The 22,071-nt window shown below is 47.1% G+C and overlaps 1 protein-coding gene across 1 annotated transcript in view; it reads right to left on the bottom strand.

Moving 5' to 3' along the window:
- Positions 1-22,071, bottom strand: part of PIAS4 (protein inhibitor of activated STAT 4) — a 197,686-nt gene that overhangs the window by 124,139 nt on the left and 51,476 nt on the right. The window contains exon 3 of the mRNA XM_063914861.1: positions 13,508-13,592. Coding sequence (XP_063770931.1) covers positions 13,508-13,592 — 85 coding nt within the window. The remainder of the gene's footprint in view (positions 1-13,507; positions 13,593-22,071) is intronic.

The raw sequence follows: 22,071 nt of genomic DNA on the forward strand, positions 1-22,071 counted from the left end.
GGAGCCCCTCTGGATTTGCCCTTGAACTTGGCCAAAAGGACTAACTTAGAAGCTGAATAAGTCTTCTTGGTTGGGGGGACTGCGGAAGGAAGATACATAAGACTTATCCGCAGTAGCTGTGGAGATCCATTTGTCTAGTTGAACTCCAAACAAGGCCTCTCCTGTGAATGGTAGGCCTTCCACGCCTTTCCTGGAGTCCGCGTCAGCAGTCTACTGGCGTAACCACAAGACCTTGCGCGCAGACACTGCCATAGCGGTGGTGCATGCGTTAAGTACGCCTATTTCCTTTATGGCTTCCACCATAAAGTTCGCAGAGTCCTGTATATGCTGCAGGAGTAAGACAAACATCAGCACTAGCTAAGGAATCTAACCCCTCAATTAGGTTACCTGACCATTCCGCAATAGCTTTAATAATCCACGCACATGCAATAGTGGGTCTTTGGGCCACCACAGCAGCTGTGTACAATGATTTGAGTGTAGTCTCAATTTTACTATCAGCTGTGTCTTTTAGGCAGGCTGCACCAGGGACAGGCAATACAATTTTACGTGACAGCCTAGAGACTGATGCGTCCACTATCTGTGGATTTTCCCATTTTTTCCTATACTACAGAGGAAAAGGAAAAGAAGAGAGCAACCTTTTAGGGACCTGAAACTTCTTATCAGGATTAACCCATGGTTCTTCAAACAGGATATTCAATTCCTTTGACACAGTAAAAGTGACTGAGGACTTCTTTACATTAAATTAAGATTCCTCACTCTCCTCTGACACCTTATCAGGAATATGCAGAATATTTCTGACAGCCTCTATTCCCTGTGACAGAGCCATATCCCCTTCCTCCAAGTCTACCTCACCCTCCTCCAAGTCTGACCCATCAGCGTCAGAGTCAGATTGCAGGAAATGGGCCAGAGATCGCTTTTGCAGGCAAATGGGAGGGGACTGAGACGCTGGTTTGGGGACGGAGTCTCTGTTCATAAACTCATCCACAGTTTGTTTTAGGTATTGCGGGACAATTTTGTAGAAAGAGTGGAGATCATTCCTTCAAGAGAATTAACCCACTCCGGTTCAGCCCCGCTAGTTTGTGAACCCTGAGTACCCAGTAGTGAGCCCCCTGGTGAAGAGGAACACTCTGCTGAACAAGAAAACACACTCTTTGCCTGACATAATGTAAATGTGACCACACAAACACACCTGAAAAGGTTATGCACAATTAACCCACAAAGAGCCCTTCAGGGAGACAGTTGTTTGGAGCCAGCCCCCACTGCGCCCTTAACGCTAATGCCAAATGTACGCTCACCATGGTGGGGCTTGAGAATAGTTCCCTCAGGAGCTCAGTGTATTGTCAGCAGGGAACGGGACGATTAACCCCCCCCCCCCCCCCTCCCAAGTCCCACGAAGCAGGCAGGCTGGAGCCAACCAGCCCTGCCTGATAACAAACATAGAAAATAAATGCAGAAAACTCTTCAGGAGCTTCCTTCAGTCTGGTAGGAGGGGCAGAGAGGGAGGGACCAGCCCACACTGGCTCCTCCCTCTATTGGCACGTTAAGAGTTTGAGAGAGTTGGCTGGCTCCTCCCTCTATGCCCCTCCTACCAGACTCTGTCTAGATACTGTGCCTATTTTCTATTACGTCCTAGAGTATGCTGGGGTCCACATTAGTACCACAGGGATGTACCAAAGCACCCAAAACGGGAGGAAGAGCACGGAGGCTCCTGCAGAACTGATTGACCAAACTTAAGGTCCTCAGAGGCCAAAGTATCGAACTTTTAAAACTTTGCAAACGTGTTCGACCCAGACCAAGTAGCCGCTTGGCAGAGTTGTAATGCCGAGACACCCCGGGCAGCCGCCTAGGAAGAGCCCACCTTACGAGTAGAGTGGGCCTTAATAGACTTAGGACACTGCAATCCCCCTTAGAATACGCATGCTGGATAGTGAACCTGATCCTGCGAGAGATAGTCTATTTAGAAGCAACACACCAAATTTTCTTGGGGTCATAAAGGACAAACAGAGTCCAATTTTATATGATGAGCAGTCCTCCTCACATAGGGGGTAATTCCAAGTTGATCGCAGCAGGAAATTTTTTAGCAGTTGGGCAAAACCATGTACACTGCAGGGGGGGGCAGATATAACATGTGCAGAGAGAGATAGATTTGGGTGTGGTGAGTTCAATCTGCAATCTAAATTGCAGTGTAACAATAAAGCAGCCAGTATTTACCCTGCACAGAAACAAAATAACCCACCCAAATCTAACTCTCCCTGCAAATGTTATATCTGCCTCCCCTGCAGTGCACATGGTTTTGCCCAACTGCTAAAAAATTTCCTGCTGCGATCAACTTGGAATTACCCCCATAGATCTTTAAACCCTTGGCACATCTAAAAGGACTTAGATGAAATTGAGGAGTCAGTAGCAACTGGCACCTCAATAGGTTGGTTGATATGAAATGCCGACACAACCTTCGGAATGAAACTGCTGACGTGTCCGGAGCTCAGCTCTATCTTCATGGAAGATCAAGTAGGGGCTCTTACAAGACAAAGCCCCAACTCCGGCGTCTAGCAGAAGCTAAGGCCAACAAAGTGAGAACCTTCCACGTAAGAAACTTGACCTCTACCTCTTGCAGAGGCTAAAACCAGTCAGACTGGAGAAACCGCAACACCAAGTTAAGATCCCATGGCGCCATAGGCGGTACAAAGGGAGGCTGGATGTGCAGAACTCCCTTCAAAAAGGTCTGAACCTCAGGGAGGGCAGCCAATTGTTTCTGGAAGAAAATGGATGGGGCCGAAATCTGGACCTTCACAGATCCCAACCTCAGGCCCATATCCACCCCTGCCTGCAGGAAGAGGAGAAACCGTCCCAGTTGAAACTCCACCGTAGGAAACCTCTTGGACTCACACCAAGACACATTTTTTCCAAATACGATTGTTATGTTTAGACGTTACCCCTTTCCTAGCCTGTATCAGGGTAGGAATAACCTTGTTCGGAAAGCACTTCCCAGCTAGTATCAGGCGTTCAACCTCCATGCCATCAAACGTGGTAAGTCCTGATAGGCGAACGGCCCTGCAGCAAGTCCTCTCGAAGAGGAAGGGGCCTCAGCTCTTCTTGTAGTAGATCCAGAAGGTCCGTGTACCAAGCCGTTCTCGGCCAGTCTGGAGCAATGAGGATCGCTTGAACTCTTGTTCTCCTTACGAGCTTTAGGATTCTTGGGATGAGCGGGAGTGCTGGAAACACGTACACCAACTGGAACACCCACGGAGACACCAGGGCATCCACTGCCACTGCCTGTGGGTCCCTCGACCTGGAACAATAACGCAGAAGCTTCTTGTTGAGACGAGAAGCCATCATGTCTATTTGGGGTAATCCACAAAAGGTCTATTATGTCTTTGAACACCTCCAAATGGAAACCCCACTCCCCTGGATGGAGATCGGTCTGCTTCCCAGTTTTCTACTCCCGGAATGAAGATTGCCGACAGCGCCAACGCGTGTTTTTCTGCCCAAAGGAGGATTCTTGTTACCTCCGCCATGCCAGCTCTGTTCTTCGTTCCGCCCTGTCGGTTTATGTAAGCCACTGTTACATTGTCCGACTGCACTTGAATGGCCCGATTTCTTAGAAGATGGGCCGCCTGAAGAAGACCGTTGTATACGGCTCTTAATTCCAGAAGGTTTATCGGAAGGCCGACTTCCAGAATTGACCATCTTCCTTGGAAGGTCTCCCCTTGAGTGACTGCGCCCCAGGCCCGGAGGCTTGCATCCGTGGTTAGAAGAAACCAGTCCTGAATCCCGAACCTTCGGCCCTCCAGAAGGTAAGGTAGTTGGAGCCACCAGAGGAGCGAAATCCTGGCCTTTGGCGACAGATGAATTCTCAGGTGCATGTGCAGATGAGATCCTAAACACTTGTCCAGGAGATCCAGTTGGAAGAACAGAGCACGAAACCTTCCATACTGGAGAGCCTCGTAAGAGGTCACCATCTTTCCCAGAAGGCGAACGCATTGATGAACCGACACCCGGGCTGGCTTCAGGACATCCCGGACCATTGTTTGCATCACCAACGCTTTTTTCAGTTAAAGAAAGACCCTCTGTACTTCCGTGTCGAGGATCATCCCCAGAAAGGACAACCTCATGGTTAGTTCCAAGTGTGATTTTCAAAGGTTCAGAATCCAACCGTGGACACTGAAGATCTGTCGTGAGAGCAATGGACCGCAATAGTTTCTCCCTGGACAATGCCTTTATCAGCAGATTGTCCAGATATGGAATGATGTTCACCCCCTGTCTGCGAAGGAGAACCATCATCTCTGCCACCACCTTGGTGAATACCCTCGGTGCCGTTGAGAGGTCGAATGGCAGGGCCCGGAACTGGAAATGACAGTCCAACAAGGTAAAGCGGAGATACGCCTGATGCGGCAGCCAGATCGGAATGTGGAGGTACGCATCCTTGATATCCAGGAATTCCCCCTCTTCCAGACTTGATATCACCGCTCTTAAAGAGACTTCATTTTGAACATGAACTCCTTCAGAAAGAGGTTTAGTGACTTTAGGTTCAGAATGGGCTTGACCGAACCATCCGGTTTCGGTACCATGAAAAGGTTCGAATAGTAACCCTTGTTGTGCATATGAGGTGGTACGGGCACAATGACTTGTGACTCCACCAACTTCTGGACGGCGGCTTGTAGGACCGTCTCGTCTGCCAGCAGACCTGGCAAACCTGATTTGAAAAATCGGTGAGGGGGGATATTTTGGAACTCCAGCCTGTACTCCTGGGACACAATATCTTGCACCCAGGGATCTAGGCCGGACGACACCCAGACGTGACTGAATTGCCAGAGTCTCGCTCCCACCGGCCCCACCTCCGGGACCAGCAGTCCACCGTCATGCGGAGGACTTTGGTGTACCTGAAACAGGTTTCTGTTCCTGGGAACCTGCCGCAGCGGGTCTCTTGGACTTGGGCATATCTCCCCAAAAGGTGGTGTTGGACGGCCTGGCCTTTCTGGGCTTCGTAGGCTGTGATGTAGGTAAAGAAAACCGTTTCTTCGGAGCAGGAGCAGCTGAGGGAAGAAAGGGAGACTTACCCGCTGTAGCCTTCCCCAAAGAGAGCCTGACCTGTATACGGTAGGGACTCCACACTTCTCCTGGATTCTGTGTCGGCAGACCATTGACGTAGCCACAGTCCTCGCCGCGCTGAGACAGAGATGGAAGAAATTCCTGCAGCCATGGAACCCAGATCTTTCATGGATGCCACCAGAAATCCCGCTGAATCCTGAATGTTGCGCAAAAATAAGCCATCATAATATTTATCCATAGTATCCAAATCTTCAAGTAAGGTGCCAGACCACTTTACTATAGCTTTGGCAATCCAAGCACTGGCAATAGTGGGACGCAGTATAGCCCCTGAAGCCGTGTACATGGATTTGAGCGCATTATCAATCTTACGATCAGCCGGCTCTTTCAAGGCGGTAGATCCCGGAACAGGCAACACCACCTTTTTTGAAAGTCTGGATACTTACGCGTCAACAATAGGCGGGTTTTCCCATTTTTTCCTATCCTCAACAGGGAAAGGAAATGCTACCTGAACCCTCTTAGGGATCTGGAAATTTTTAGCAGTGTTTTCCCAAGCCTTATCAAAAATAGCATTTCATTATTTTGACGCAGGGAAGGTTAGTGAGGCTTTCTTATTCTCAGTGAAGTAAGCCTCCTCAACCTGCTCAGGTGGTGTATCATTAATATTCACCACATCCCTAATAGCCTCTATCATCAACTGCACCTCTTTAGCAAGAGATGCTGTTCCCCGTACCCTATCATCACAGTCAGAATCTGTATCGGTGTCATCCTGCATAATTTGTGATAAAGGACGCTTATGGGAGTACACAGCGGGGGGACCTGAGGTACCAGAACTGGGCCAGACTGCCATATTCTGCAGCACCTGGGTAGCAGATTCATTTTGTGCAACCCTCTGTGAAATCTGAGAAATCATATTTTTGATAGAGGATAACCATTCCGGCTCCCTTGCTGGAATCTGTGCTAAATCAGTGCAATCCTGATTACATGGAATGGGATCATCTTGAGAGGACAAATCCTCTGCAGCATTTGACACAGAGTCCCTGGACATTGTTATTGGTGACCACAAACACTCCACACACACACACACACACACACACAGGGGATACAGACAGATTCTCCCCAAGAATGGCAAGAGAGACACAGAGATTGGAGCCAACCCACACACAGCGCTTTTATACATATAAGGGAGACCCCTTATGAGCACTGACTGTGCACCTTAATAGGTTACACAGCCGTTTTGCAGCCTCCCCCCCCGCTCCCCCCTTCTACAACCCCCTGGTACCGTGAGATAGCTGGAGATTGCTGTGGAGGGACTTGCTTCTTCCCTGGACAGCGCTGTGCAGGCAGGAAAATGGCGCTGAACGCTGTCGAGTCCGCTCTGAGAAGCTCCGCCCCCAAAATGGTGCAGTCTTCCCACTCTTCATAGGATTATACTGGCCTGAGGATTGATGCTGGCTGAGATCCGGGGACCCCGACAGGCTGAGTGACCAGTATAGGGTGCATATCTCTATGTATGTATGTGTGTGTGTGTATGCGTACATATGTGAGTATATATACACACATATTTTGTGTGTGTGTGTGTATGTATATATATATATATATATATATATATATATATATATATATATATATATACACATATATACATACACACACACACACACACACATGTATACACACAAACATACACACACAGAGAGAGAGAGAGAGAGAGAGAGAGAGAGTTTGTGAGGTTGAAAAGAGACAACCGTCCGTTGAGCTTAACCTTTTTATGTTCTCCTACTCTATTATTTTCAGGATTAATTTTATCTGTTGATAGTCGGCTGTTGTGTTGTATTCCCTCATTTTATTATAACTATGGTACGTGATCTATCCACCATAACCCTGTATATCCTTATCCATTAGGAATTTATCTAGGCTATTCTTAAAAGTATAGACAGGGTCTGCCATTACTGCTTTCTCAGGCAGGGAATTCCAAACTTGTACTGTCCTTACTGTGAAAAAACCTTTCCGCCTCTGTGTGCGGCATCTCCTCTCCTCTAACCTAACTGGGGGTCCACGTGTTTTCTGTGCTGGTTTTAACAAAAACAGATCCCCTGAAAGCTATGTGTATTGTCCCCTTAAAAACGTATAAATGTTGATCATGTCCCCTCTTAATCTCCTCTTTTCTAGTATGAACATGTCAAGCCTTGCAAGTCTTTCCTGGTATTCCAGCGTCTCTATCCCTCTAATTAGTTTGGTCACCCGCCTCTGAACCTTTTCTAGCTCCAGGATATCCTTTTTGTAGTAGGGTGCCCAAAATTGTGCGCAGTGTTCCAGATTGGGCATCACTAGGGCTTTATATAATGGGAATATAACACTCTCATCCCTTGCATCAATACCCCTCTTTATGCATGCTAGTACTTTGTTTGCCATTTTTGCCGCTATCCTGCATTGCGTGCTGCTGCCAATATCTAATATATAGTGTTATCCGGCACTCTGTATAATAGAGAAAAAGATTACTTGCCCCCTTGCCCTCCGGTTTGCACTGTATTACAGTCACTGTACATGAGATCTGGACGGCAGCCTACCGGTAAATCCTTTACTCGTAGTCCGTAGAGCAAAGGTCTGCAAACTCAGTCCTCATTACCCCACACAGTGCATGTTTTGCAGGTCTCCTCACAGAATCACAAGTGAAATAATTAACTCCACTTGCGGACCTTTTAAAATGAGTCTGAGTAATTAATACACCTGTGCACCTGCTGGGTTACCTGCAAAACATGCACTGTGTGGGGTAATAAGGACCGAGTTTGCAGACCTATGCCGGAGAGGATCCTGGGCGCTCGCCCAGTGCTTCGTTATTCCTGCACTGTTACTTGGTTAAGTAATGTTGGTTCAGCCGTTGCTGTTCCTGTTTCAAGTTTGGTTAGCTTGGCTTTCCTCTTGTTGTGTATACTGGTTCAGAATCTCACCACTTTCCTTATCTAGCCTTCTCTCAAAGTATGTCCTTCTCCTTGGGCACAGTTTCCCAGACTAAGTCTAGTAGGAGAGGCATAGAGGGAGGAGCCAGCCCATACTATCAAATTCTTAAAAGTGCCCATGACTCCTAGTGGACCCAACTATACCTCATGGCATTAAATGGACCCCAGTATCCTCTTGGACGTAAGAGAAATAAAACCACAAGATAGAGCTTTCTGCACCACTTCAACGTTTCAGTGCGCCAGCATTTTCATCAGGATAACCATCTATGTGAATTTTGATCCTAAATTCTGGACAGTGCGATGATAATGACAAGGATGTCCAGTAGAAAAAGAATCCGAATACTTCCCAAGGTATATACGTTTTAAAATCGTAGATAAAAAGCAGGCCACTGTAAACTGGCTCTTCTACTGCATATTTCCTCTATATAGCAAGGATCGATATTCACATAGATGGTTACCCATCTTTCTGCAAATTGATAATAGACCCGTGATGAAGTCCTATGGATGAAACGCGTTGGGTTTTTATCAACAGATCTAACTGGCTTTTGGAAAAAGCCTGAACCAGAAGATTATGCTATACAATCAAATACAATCAGTACAACTGTTTTTACAACAAAGATTTTATGCTATTTTGCTGTATGATTTCACAGAAATGTGAACTCTGTGTATACATTGTATATATAATGAATAATAAGAATTTACTTACCGATAATTCTATTTCTCGGAGTCCGTAGTGGATGCTGGGGTTCCTGAAAGGACCATGGGGAATAGCGGCTCCGCAGGAGACAGGGCACAAAAAGTAAAGCTTTCCGATCAGGTGGTGTGCACTGGCTCCTCCCCCTATGACCCTCCTCCAGACTCCAGTTAGGTACTGTGCCCGGACGAGCGTACACAATAAGGGAGGAATTTTGAATCCCGGGTAAGACTCATACCAGCCACACCAATCACACTGTACAACCTGTGATCTGAACCCAGTTAACAGTATGATAACAGCGGAGCCTCTGAAAAGATGGCTCACAACAACAATAACCCGATTTAGTTAGCAATAACTATGTACAAGTATTGCAGATAATCCGCACTTGGGATGGGCGCCCAGCATCCACTACGGACTCCGAGAAATAGAATTATCGGTAAGTAAATTCTTATTTTCTCTATCGTCCTTGTGGATGCTGGGGTTCCTGAAAGGACCATGGGGATTATACCAAAGCTCCCAAACGGGCGGGAGAGTGCGGATGACTCTGCAGCACCGAATGAGAGAACTCCAGGTCCTCTTTTGCCAGGGTATCAAATTTGTAGAATTTTACAAACGTGTTCTCCCCCGACCACGTAGCTGCTCGGCAAAGTTGTAATGCCGAGACCCCTCGGGCAGCCGCCCAAGATGAGCCCACCTTCCTTGTGGAATGGGCCTTAACAGATTTAGACTGTGGCAGGCCTGCCACAGAATGTGCAAGTTGAATTGTGCTACCAATCCCACGAGCAATCGACTGCTTAGAAGCAGAAGCACCCAGCATTGTTGGGTGCATACAGGATAAACAGCAAGTCAGATTTCCTGACTCCAGCCAACCTGGAAACTATATTTTCAGGGCCCTGATAACATCCAGCAACTTGGAGTCCTCCAAGTCCCTAGTAGCCGCAGGTACCACAATAAGCTGGTTCAGGTGAAACGCTGACACCACCTTAAGGAGAAACTGGGGACGAGTCCGCAGCTTTGCTCTGTCCGAATGGACAATCAGATATGGCTTTGTGAGATAAAGCCGCCAATTCTGACACTCGCCTGGCCGAGGCCAGGACCAACAGCATGGTCATTTTCCATGTGAGATATATCAAATCCACAGATTTGAGTTGTTTAAACCAATGTGATTTTTTAGGAATCCCAAAACTACGTTGAGATCGCCCAGTGCCACTGGAGACATCAAAGGGGCTGTATATGCAGTACTCCCTTAACAACGTCTGGACTTCAGGAACTGAAGCCAATTTCTTTCTGGAAGAAAATCAACAGGCCGAAATTTGAACCTTAATGGACCCAATTTGAGACCCATAGACACTCCTGTTTGCAGGAAATGTAGAAATTAACCTAGTTGAAATTCTTCCGTGGAGCCTTCCTGGACTCACACCCTGGCACATATTTTCACCTAAGTGGTGATAATGTTGTGCGGTCACCTCCTTCCTGGCTCTGACCAGGGTAGGGATGACCTCTTCCGGAATGCCTCTTTCCCTTAGGATCCGGCGTTCACCCGCCATGGCGTCAACGCAGCTGCGGTAAGTCCCGGAACAGACACGGTTCTTGCCGAATCAAGACCCTTCTTAGTATCTCTTGAAGTTCCGGGAACCAAGTCCTTCTTGGCCAAACCGGAGCCACGAGTATAGTTCTTACTCCTCTCCTTCCTATCATTTTCAATACATTGGGTATGAAAAGCAGAGGATGGAACACATACACCGACTGGTACACCGACGGTGTTACCAGAGCGTCCCAGCTATTGCCTGAGTGTCTCTTGACCTGGCGCTTCAGGTGGGACGCCATCATAACCACCTTTGGTCTTTCCCAACGGTTTACAATCATGTGGAAACTTCCAGATTAAGTTTCCACTTTTCCGGGTGGAATTCATTTATGCTGAGAAAATCTTCCCAGTTGCCCACTCCCGGAATGAACACTGCTGACAGTGTTATCACATGATTTTCCGCCCAGCGAAGAATCCTTGCTGTCATTGCCCTCCTGCTTCTTGTGTCGCCCCGTCTGATAACGTGGGCGACCGCCATGATGATGTCCTACTGGATCAGCACCGGTTGACTTTGAAGCAGGAGTCTTCCTAGGCTCAGAGCATTGTAAATTGCCCTTAGCTCCAGTATATTCATGTGGAGAGAAGTCTCCAGACTTGACCACACTTCCTTGGAAATTTTTTCCCTGTGTGACTACTCCCCAGCCTCTCAGGCTGGTATCCGTGGTCCCCAGAACACAGTCCTGAATGCTGAGTGTGCTGCCCTCTAAAAGATGAGCACTCTGCAGCCCCCACAGAAGAGACACCCTTGTCCTTGGAGACAGGATTATCCGCTGATGCATCTGAAAATGCGATCCGGACCATTCGTCCAGCAAATCCCCTGAGATCTGCCGAATGGAATCGCTTCGTAAGAAGCCACCATTTTTCCCAGGACTCCTGTGCATTGATGCACTGATACTTGGCCTGGTTTTAGGAGGTTTCTGACTAGGTCGAATAACTCCTTGGCTTTTTCCTCCCGGAGGAACACCTTTTTCTGGACTATGCCCAGAATCATTCCTAGGAACAGCAGACGTATCGTCGGAAAACAGCTGCGATTCTTGGAATATTTAGAATCCAGTCGTGCTGTCGTAGAACTACTTTAGATAGTGCTCTTCCGACCTCCAACTGTTCTCTGGAACTTGCCCTTTTCAGGATATCGTCCAAGTAAGGGATAATTTAGATGCCTTTTTTCTTTGAAGAAACATCTTTTCGGCCATTACCTTGGTAAAAGGCCTGGGGTGCCGTGGATAATTCAAACGGCATCGTCTGAAACTGATATTGACAGTTCTGTACCACGAACCAGAGGTACCCTTGTTGAGAAGGGCAAATTTGGACATGGAGGTAATCCTTGATGTCCAGGGACACCATATAGTCCCCTTTTTTCCGGTTCGCTATCACTGCTCTGAGTGACTCCATCTCGATTTGAACCTTTTAAGTAAGTGTTCAAAGATTTCAGTTTAGACTATGTCTCACCAAGCCGTCTGGCGTCAGTACCACAATATAGTGTGGAAAAATAATACCCTTTTCCTTGTTGTAGGAGGGGTACTTTGATTATCACCTGCTGGATATACAGCTTGTGAATTGTTTCCAATGCTGCCTCCCTGTCGGAGGGAGCCGTTGGTAAAGCAGACTTCAGAAACCTGCGAGGAGAAGATGTCTCGACTCTCCAATCTGTACCCCTGGGATAATACTTGTACTATCTAGGGGTCAACCTGCGAGTGATCCCACTGCGCGCTGAGACTCTTGAGACTACCCCCCCACCTTGAGTCCGCTTGCATGGCCCCAGCGTCATGCTGAGGACTTGGCAGACGCGGTGGAGGGCTTCTTTTCCTGGGAAGGGGCTGCCTGCTGCAGTCTACTTCCCTTACCTCTATGTCTGGGCAGATATGACTGGCCTTTTGCCTGCATGCCCTCATGGGAAAAGAAGGATTGAGGCTGAAAAGACGGTGTCTTTTTCAGCTGAGATGTAACTTGGGGTAAAAAGGTTGGATTTCCCAGCTGTTGCCGTGGTCCCCAGGTCCGATGGACCGACCCCAACTAACTCCTTCCCTTTATACGGCAATACTTCCATGTGCCGTATGGGATCTGTATCACCTGACCACTGTCGTGTCCATGACATCTTCTGGGTGATATGGACAACGTACTTATCTTGATGCCAGAGAGCAAATATCCCTCTGTGCATCTCACGTACATATATATAGAATGCATCCTATTAAATGCTCTATATGAATAAAATATTTTCAGTCAGGGAATCCGACCAAGCCAACCCAGCACTGCATCTCCAGGCTGATGGCGATCGCTGGTCGCAGTATAACCACCGTATGTGTGTATATACTTTTTAGGATATCTTTCCAGCTTCCTATCAGCTGGCTCCTTGAGGGCGGCCGTATCCTCTAAGCAGCTCTTTAGGAGAGCCACCTAGATTGCACCCTTCTCGGCCGGGCACAAAAATCTAACTGGAGTCTGGAGGAGGGTCATAGGGGGAGGAGCCAGTGCACACCACCTGATCGGAAAGCTTTACTTTTTGTGCCCTGTCTCCTGCGGAGCCGCTATTCCCCATGGTCCTTTCAGGAACCCCAGCATCCACAAGGACGATAGAGAAAAATGTTTTATTCAACTCATCGTTTCTAACCCTTTAAAATTGGGTTATTTAGGTGATATTGACACATTTAAGCTATACATTAGCTCTTTTGGGAACCACCTGCATCTATTCTTAATGTGCCCCGTATAACACGGGGTACTCCCTAAGGTGTAGCTCCTCACCTAAACGCATAGTAGGGTCTTATTGTTTTTTAATATCTTTATCTATACATATACACACACACACACGAGAAGTTGGCGGCACTCATGGCCTCACAAAATATAAGCTCAGGTCAACACTCCTGTCTTAATTCAACGTTTCGGTTTATTGCAACCAGACAACTTGTCAGGAATGACGGAGGTTGCATTGAACTGAAACGTTGCATTAAGACACGTGTGTCGCCCTGAGCGTATATTTTGTGAGACTGAGTGCCGCCAACTTCTTATGTTCTACTGCTGTTTCTGCTGTGGAAGGCACCCAGCAAGCTGATCATTTTCTTGTGTGGGTGCCAAGTATCAATATCAAATATCTTTGTGACTTTTACAAAATTTACCCTTTAGGCTAGGCTAAACTTGCTCTCCCATCCAAATATTAATACAAAATAAGCAGTCGCTGCTAGTATAGCAAAGTGCTTCAGTTTCCACAGTGAGGATGCAGAAGAGTACCTTGAATTTTTTATCAGGTCCACTTGTCTTGGCGATAGCACAAACACACATGGACTGTCTTGGAGTTTTTCACTGTTCTGTGCAACTGAAAGAAAAATAATTTATAAAGAGGGTCCGTAAAAGTGTAGTTGGAGAAACGGGTATCAATGCACTATTGTTATGGGACCCTTACAGTTGCAATTCTTAACTGAATGCCTTACAACTCATATTTGGGGGACTCTGAAAACAGGTTTCAAACCCATATTTTTTTTTTTTATAAATGCATATACAAACATCTCATTGGATTATGGTGATAACCTTTCATTTTTACTTGAATGTGACAAAAGTATTTAAATACCTAGCCTTCTAATTACATATAACGTTTTCATTAAATGCTGAAGTTATACAGTAAACATAAAAACCAAAAGAAAAATTGGTCAGACCAACAAATTCCAGCAGCTTGAATTCCCAAAGTAAGCACTAAAGAGTAGATGCAATTGTTGTTTAGGACACCAAGTAATTCAACTGTTTTGATCGATTTCTGCTAGCACCCATGAAATTTGCTTAAATTTACAGGGCTGAAAAAAGTTTAAAAGAAAAAAAAAAATTTTGGTTTAAACCAGTTTTTTTTTGCATTAATGTTTTAATAAAAAAATAATTTTTTTATATATATTATACACATATATATATATATATATATATATATATATATATATATATATATATATATATATATATATATCTCTCATGTATTAGAAACCTCGATCAACCATGTTTTAATGCTAACAATATTTTTAGGCTTTGATTTAGTTTACATATTTCAATAATACCTATTTTGTTACAGTTTATACTTATTGTATCTGAATATATGTAGACTAAGCATATTAATATATACAAAGTAAACTCAGATAGATTAAACTGAAAATAAGAACAAGTTAATGTTAAGCATTAGTCCTACTTATTACATACGTATAAATTAATAAAATCTGAATACTAATACAAAATGGAAAATGCTAAAGCATTTTCAGAGAAAAACAAACACACACGGAGGAGTTAAGCTAGTGGTTCTCAAATTGTGTGCCATGGCACCCTGGGGTGCCTTGGGACACTTGCAGGAGTGCCCTGGATTGATGGTTCAGGACTAATTCAAATTATTTATGGTCAATGTAATAGGCAGACCAGTGCTGGTGGCTGTCAATCATAAAATATGTGGACAAACCGAAGCAAATTTTTTTCTTTACTGCACAAATGAACCTAAGGAAAACACAATTTACTTAGTTTAATATTTCTTTCCAAGTTTCTCAAAAATTTTTTATTTTTTTTATAAATTAAAAAAAAAAAATAAGATTTTAAACCTACCGGTAAATCTATTTCTCCTAGTCCGTAGAGGATGCTGGGGACTCCGTAAGGACCATGGGGTATAGACGGGCTCCGCAGGAGACATGGGCACCTATAAAGAACTTTTAGTATGGGTGTGCACTGGCTCCTCCCTCTATGCACCTCCTCCAGACCTCAGCTAGAGAACTGTGCCCAGAGGAGATGGACAATACGAGGAAAGGATTTTGTTAATCTAAGGGCAAGATTCATACCAGCCCACACCAATCATACCATATAACCTGGAATACACATAACCAGTTAATAGTATGAACAAACAACAGCAACGGTCCAAGACTGATTCCAACTGTAACATAACCCTTATGTAAGCAAAAACTATATACAAGTCTTGCAGATTTTCCGCACTGGGACGGGCGCCCAGCATCCTCTACGGACTAGGAGAAATAGATTTACTGGTAGGTTTAAAATCTTATTTTCTCTTACGTCCTAGAGGATGCTGGGGACTCCTTAAGGACCATGGGGTTCATACCAAAGCTCCCAATCAGGCGGGAGAGTGCGGAGGACTCTGCAACACCGACTGAGCAAATGCCAGGTCCTCATCAGCCAGGGTATCAAACTTGTAGAATTTAGCAAAAGTGTTTGACCCCGACCAAGTCGCTGCTCGGCAAAGCTGTAATGCCGAGACGCCTCGGGCAGCCGCCCAAGAAGAGCCCACCTTCCTAGTGGAATGGGCCTTTACTGAATGTGGTAACGGCAATCCAGTCGTAACATACGCCTGCTGTATCGTGTTACAGATCCAGCGAGCAATAGTCTGCTTTGAAGCAGGCGCGCCAATCTTGTTGGCTGCATACAGAACAAACAGAGCCTCTGTTTTCCTAATTCTAGCCGTCCTGGCTACATAAATCTTTAAGGCCCTGCCTACATCCAGGGACCTGGAATCCTCCAAGTCACTCGTAGCCACAGGCACCACAATAGGTTGGTATATATGGAATGAAGAAACCATTAGGTAAAAATTGAGGACGAGTCCTCAATTCCGCTCTATAAACATGAGAAATCAAGTAGGGGCTCTTGTGAGACAAGGCCGCTAATTCTGACACCCGCCTTGTAGATGCCAAGGCCAATAACATGACCACCTTCCAGGTGAGAAATTTCAACTCAACAGTGTTAAGGGGTTCAAACCAGTGTGATTTTAGGAACTGCAACACCACGTTCAGGTCCCATGGTGCCACTGGGGGCACAAAAGGAGGCTGGATGTGTAGCACTCCCTTTACAAAAGTCTGGACTTCTGGAAGAGAAGCCAATTCCTTCTGAAAGAATATCGACAGAGCCGAAATCTGTACCTTAACAGAGCCTAATTTTAGGCCCATATCCACTCCTGTCTGTAGGAAGTGGAGAAAACGACCCAAATGGAAATCTTCCGTAGTAGCATTCTTGGTTATACACCAAGAGACATTTCCACCAGATACGGTGATAATGTTTTGCCGTCACCTCCTTCCTAGCCTTTATTAGAGTAGGTATGACCTCTTCCGTAATACCCTTCTCAGCTAGGATCCGGCGTTCAACCGCCATGCCGTCAAACGTAACCGCGGTAAGTCTTGGAACATGCAGGGCCCCTGCTGCAACAGAGGAAGAGGCCAAGGATCTTCTGTGAGCATCTCCTGAAAATCTGAGTACCAGGCCCTTCGAGGCCAGTCTGGAACAACGAGTATTGTCTGTACTCATTTTCGCCTTATGATCCTCAACACCTTTGTGATGAGAGGAAGAGGAGGAAACACGTAGACAGATTGGAAAACCCATGGCGTTACCAGAGCGTCTACTGCTATTGCCTGAGGGTCCCGGGACCTGGCACAATACCTCCGAAGCTTCTTGTTGAGGCGTGACGCCATCATGTCTATTTCAGGAACTCCCCAAAGACCCGTTATCTCAGCAGAGACTTCTTGATGAAGTCCCCACTCTCCTGGATGGAGATCGTGTCTGCTGAGGAAGTCTGCCTCCCAGTTGTCCACACCCGGAATGAAGACAGCTGACAGAGCGCTTACGTGATTTTCCGCCCAGCGAAGAATCCTGGTGGCTTCTGCCATCGCAACTCTGCTCCTTGTCCCGCCTTGGCGGTTCACATGAGCCACTGCTGTGACATTGTCCGATTGAATCAGCACCGATAGGTTTCGAAGAAGGCCGTGGTATATGGCCCTTAATTCCAACACGTTGATGTGCAGGCAGGACTCCTGGCTTGTCCATAGTCCTTGAAAATTTCTTCCTTGGGTGACTGCTCCCCATCCTCGGAGGCTTGCGTCCGTGGTTACCAGAACCCAGTCTTGAATGCCGAATCTGCGACCCTCCAGGAGGTGAGCACTTTGCAGCCACCATAGAAGAGACACCCTGGCCCTGGGGGACAGTGTTATCTTTTGATGTAATTGTAGATGGGACCCGGACCATTTGTCCAGAAGGTCCCACTGAAACGTCCTCGCATGGAACCTGCCAAAGGGGATGGCCTCGTAGGCTGCCACCATTTTCCCCAGAACACGAGTGCATTGATGAACTGACACTCTTTTTGGCTTTAGCAGGTCTCTGACCATGTTCTAGAGGTCCTGGGCTTTTTCCAACGGGAGAAAAACCTTCTTTTGTTCCGTGTCCAGTATCATACCTAGGAACGCTAGTCGAGTTGTTGGAACCAACTGTGACTTCGGTAGATTGAGAATCCAACCGTGTTGCTGGAGTACTCTCAGATAGAGTGACACGTTTCTCAGCAATTGCTCTTTTGATCTCGCCTTTATCAGGAGATCATCCAAGTATGGGATAATTGTGACTCCTTGCTTGCGCAGGACCACCATAATTTCCGCCATTATCATGGTGAAAATCCTCGGGGCCGTGGAAAGCCCAAACGGCAACGTCTGAAACTGGTAATGACAATCCTGTACAGCGAATCTCAGGTACTCCTGATGAGGGATATATGGGGACATGAAGGTAAGCATCCTTTATGTCCAGTGACACCATAAAATCCCCCCCCCCCCTCCAGGCTGGCTATTACCGCTCGGAGCGATTCCATCTTGAATTTGAATCTTGTCAAGTACAGGTTTAGGGATTTTAGATTTAAAATGGGTCTGACCGAACCATCCGGCTTCGGGACCACAAAGAGGGTCGAATAGTACCCTTTTCCCTGTTGGTTCAGGGGAACCCTGATAATTACTTGCTGTTGACACAGCGTTTGAATTGCAGCTAACACTACATCCCGCTCTGGGGTAGAAGTTGGTAAGGCAGACTTGAAAGATCGGCGTGGGGGCACCTCTTCGAATTCCAGTTTGTAGCCTTGGGAAACTATTTCCAACGCCCAAGGATTCACGTCTGACCTGACCCAGACCTGGCTGAAGAGTCGAAGGCGTGCCCCCACTGGTGCAGACTCCCGCAGGGGAGCCCCAGCGTCATGTAGTGGGTTTTGTAGAAGCCGGGGAGGATTTCTGTTCCTGGACACCAGCCGAAGCAGGTGTTCTCTTTCCTCTACCCTTACCTCTGGCAAGGAAGGAGGATTCCCGACCTCTTCTGGACTTTTGCGACCGAAAGGACTGAAAAGGTAGGATTTACCCGCGGTAGCTGTGGAAACCAGGTCCGCGAGCCCATCCCCAAACACGTCACCCTTATAGGGTAAAACCTCCATATGCTTTTTCGAATCCGCATCACCCGTCCATTGGCGGGTCCATAAGGATCGTCTCGCTGAAATAGCCATGGCATTGGCTCTGGAACCCAGCAACCCAATGTCCCTTTGAGCGTCTCACATATACAATACTGCATCTTTAATATGGGCTAGAGTTAACAAAATAGCATCCCTATCTATGGTATCAAGGTCAGCCGACAGGGTATCTGTCCAAGCTGCAACTGCGCTACATACCCATGCCGACGCAATTGCTGGTCTGAGCAAAGCACCAGTATGTGAATAAATAGACTTTAATGTAGTCTCCTGCCTGCGGTCGGCAGGGTCCTTGAGGGCCGCTGTGTCTACAAACGGCAGCACCACTTTCTTGGACAGGCGTGTTAAAGCCTTGTCCACAGTGGGAGAGGATTCCCAACGTACCCTGTCCTGTGTAGGGAAAGGGTATGCCATATTAATTCTTTTGGGAATCTGCAGCCTCTTATCTGGAGTCTCCCAAGCTTTTTCAAATAACTCATTAAGTTCATGAGATGGGGGAAAGTTTATTATCTGTTTCTTTCCCTTAAACATGTGTACCCTCGTGTTTGGAACAGTGGGTTCATCAGCAATATGCAACAAATCTCTTATTGCAATAATCATACACTGAATACTCTGTCACCTTAGGGTGCAATCTAGCTTTATCATAGTCGACACTGGAATCAGAGTCCGTGTCAGTATCTGTGTCCACAATTAGTGACAAGGGACGCTTTTGAGACCCCGACGGGCCCTGTGAGTCGGTCCAATCCGAGGATTGACCCCCTGATGCCTCCCTGGATTCAGCTTTATCTAGCCTCTTATGTAAAGATGCCACACTTGCATTCAACATATGCCACATGTCCATCCATTCCGGAGTCGGCACTACCGACGGGGACACACCACTCATCTGCTCAACCTCCTCCTTGGAGAAGCCTTCCGCTTCAGACATGCCGACACGCACGTACCGACACCCCACACACACAGGGATATACCTATAAGGGGACAAATCCCCAACCAGGCCCTTAGGAGAGACAGAGAGAGAGTATGCCAGCATACACCCAGCGCCAAACTGACACTAGAAAATCCAGACAGCGCTTTTATATTATTATATAATGCCAATCTTCCCCCTCACTGCGCTCCAATGTGCCCTCCTCCTCTTTTTCAGCCCTCTGAAGTGTTCAGCAGGGGAAAGTCCGGGGAGCCAGCGTTCTCTGCAGCCTCTGTGGAGAAAATGGCGCTGGTTAGTGCTGAGGGATCAAGCTCCGCCCCCTCCAGCGGCGGGCTTCGGTCCCTCTTCAATTTTAATAAAATGACGGGGGATCATCTATTTGCTGCCTCCGCAGCCTAATGTGACCTTTTTTGCACAAAAACGAGGTTTATTGCTGCCCAGGACGCCCCCCCCTGCACCCATCAGTGCTTTCTGTGTGTCTGTGTGTGGGAGCAATGGCGCGCAGCTTACCGCTGCGCGCTTTACCTCATGAAGATCTGAAGTCTTCTGCCGCCTTTGATGTCTTCTTGCTTCTCATACTCACCCGGCTTCTATCTTCCGGCTCTGTGAGGCCGGCGGCGGCGCGGCTCCGGGACGAACCCCAGGGTGAGACCTGTGTTCCGACTCCCTCTGGAGCTAATGGTGTCCAGTAGCCTAAGAAGCAGAGCCTATCATTTAAGTAGGTTTGCTCCTCTCCCCTCAGTCCCACGATGCAGGGAGCCTGTTGCCAGCAGTGCTCCCTGAAAATAAAAAAACCTAACAAAAAGTTTTTGGTTTTTTTTTCCACAGAAAACTCAGGAGAGCTCTCTGCAGTGCACCCTTCTCCTCTGGGCACAGGATCTAACTGAGGTCTGGAGGAGGGGCATAGAGGGAGGAGCCAGTGCACACCCATACTAAAAATAAGAATTTACTTACCGATAATTCTATTTCTCGTAGTCCGTAGTGGATGCTGGGGACTCCGTAAGGACCATGGGGAATAGCGGCTCCGCAGGAGACTGGGCACAAAAGTAAAGCTTTAGAACTACCTGGTGTGCACTGGCTCCTCCCCCTATGACCCTCCTCCAAGCCTCAGATAGCATACTGTGCCCGGACGAGCGTACACAATAAGGAAGGATTTTGAATCCCGGGTAAGACTCATACCAGCCACACCAATCACACCGTACAACTCGTGATCTAAACCCAGTTAACAGCATGATAACAGAGGAGCCTCTAGAAAAGATGGCTCACTACAGCAATAACCCGATTTTTTGGTAACAAAAAGTATGTACCAGTATTGCAGACAATCCGCACTTGGGATGGGCGCCCAGCATCCACTACGGACTACGAGAAATAGAATTATCGGTAAGTAAATTCTTATTTTCTCTAACGTCCTAAGTGGATGCTGGGGACTCCGTAAGGACCATGGGGATTATACCAAAGCTCCCAAACGGGCGGGAGAGTGCGGATGACTCTGCAGCACCAAATGAGAGAACTCCAGGTCCTCCTCAGCCAGGGTATCAATTTTGTAGAATTTTACAAACGTATTTGCTCCTGACCAAGTAGCTGCTCGGCAAAGTTGTAAAGCCGAGACCCCTCGGGCAGCCGCCCAAGATGAGCCCATCTTCCTTGTGGAGTGGGCATTTACAGATTTTTGGCTGTGGCAGGCCTGCCACAGAATGTGCAAGCTGAATTGTACTACAAATCCAACGAGCAATAGTCTGCTTAGAAGCAGGAGCACCCAGCTTGTTGGGTGCATACAGGATAAACAGCGAGTCAGATTTTCTGACTCCAGCCGTCCTGGAAACATATTTTCAGGGCCCTGACAACGTCTAGCAACTTGGAGTCCTCCAAGTCCCTAGTAGCCGCAGGCACCACAATAGGTTGGTTCAGGTGAAACGCTGAAACCACCTTAGGGAGAAACTGAGGACGAGTCCTCAATTCCGCCCTGTCCGAATGGAAAATCAGATAAGGGCTTTTACAGGATAAAGCCGCCAATTCTGACACGCGCCTGGCCCAGGCCAGGGCCAACAGCATGACCACTTTCCATGTGAGATATTTTAACTCCACAGATTTAAGTGGTTCAAACCAATGTGACTTTTGGAACCCAAAAACTACATTGAGATCCCAAGGTGCCACTGGAGGCACAAAAGGAGGCTGTATATGCAGTACCCCTTTTACAACGTCTGAACTTCAGGGACTGAAGCTAGTTCTTTTTGGAAGAAAATTGACAGGGCCGAAATTTGAACCTTAATGGATCCCAATTTCAGGCCCATAGACACTCCTGTTTGCAGGAAATGTAGGAATCGACCCAGTTGAATTTCCTCCGTCGGGCCTTACTGGCCTCGCACCACGCAACATATTTTCACCAAATGCGGTGATAATGTTTTGCGGTTACATCCTTCCTGGCTTTGATCAGGATAGGGATGACTTCATCCGGAATGCCTTTTTTCCTTCAGGATCCGGCGTTCAACCGCCATGCCGTCAAACGCAGCCGCGGTAAGTCTTGGAACAGACAGGGTCCTTGCTGGAGCAGGTCCCTTCTTAGAGGTAGAGGCCACGGATCCTCAGTGAGCATCTCTTGAAGTTCCGGTTACCAAGTCCTTCTTGGCCAATCCGGAGCCACGA

The sequence above is a fragment of the Pseudophryne corroboree genome, chromosome 1, assembly GCF_028390025.1.
Source record: "Pseudophryne corroboree isolate aPseCor3 chromosome 1, aPseCor3.hap2, whole genome shotgun sequence".
NCBI classification, from domain to species: domain Eukaryota; kingdom Metazoa; phylum Chordata; class Amphibia; order Anura; family Myobatrachidae; genus Pseudophryne; species Pseudophryne corroboree.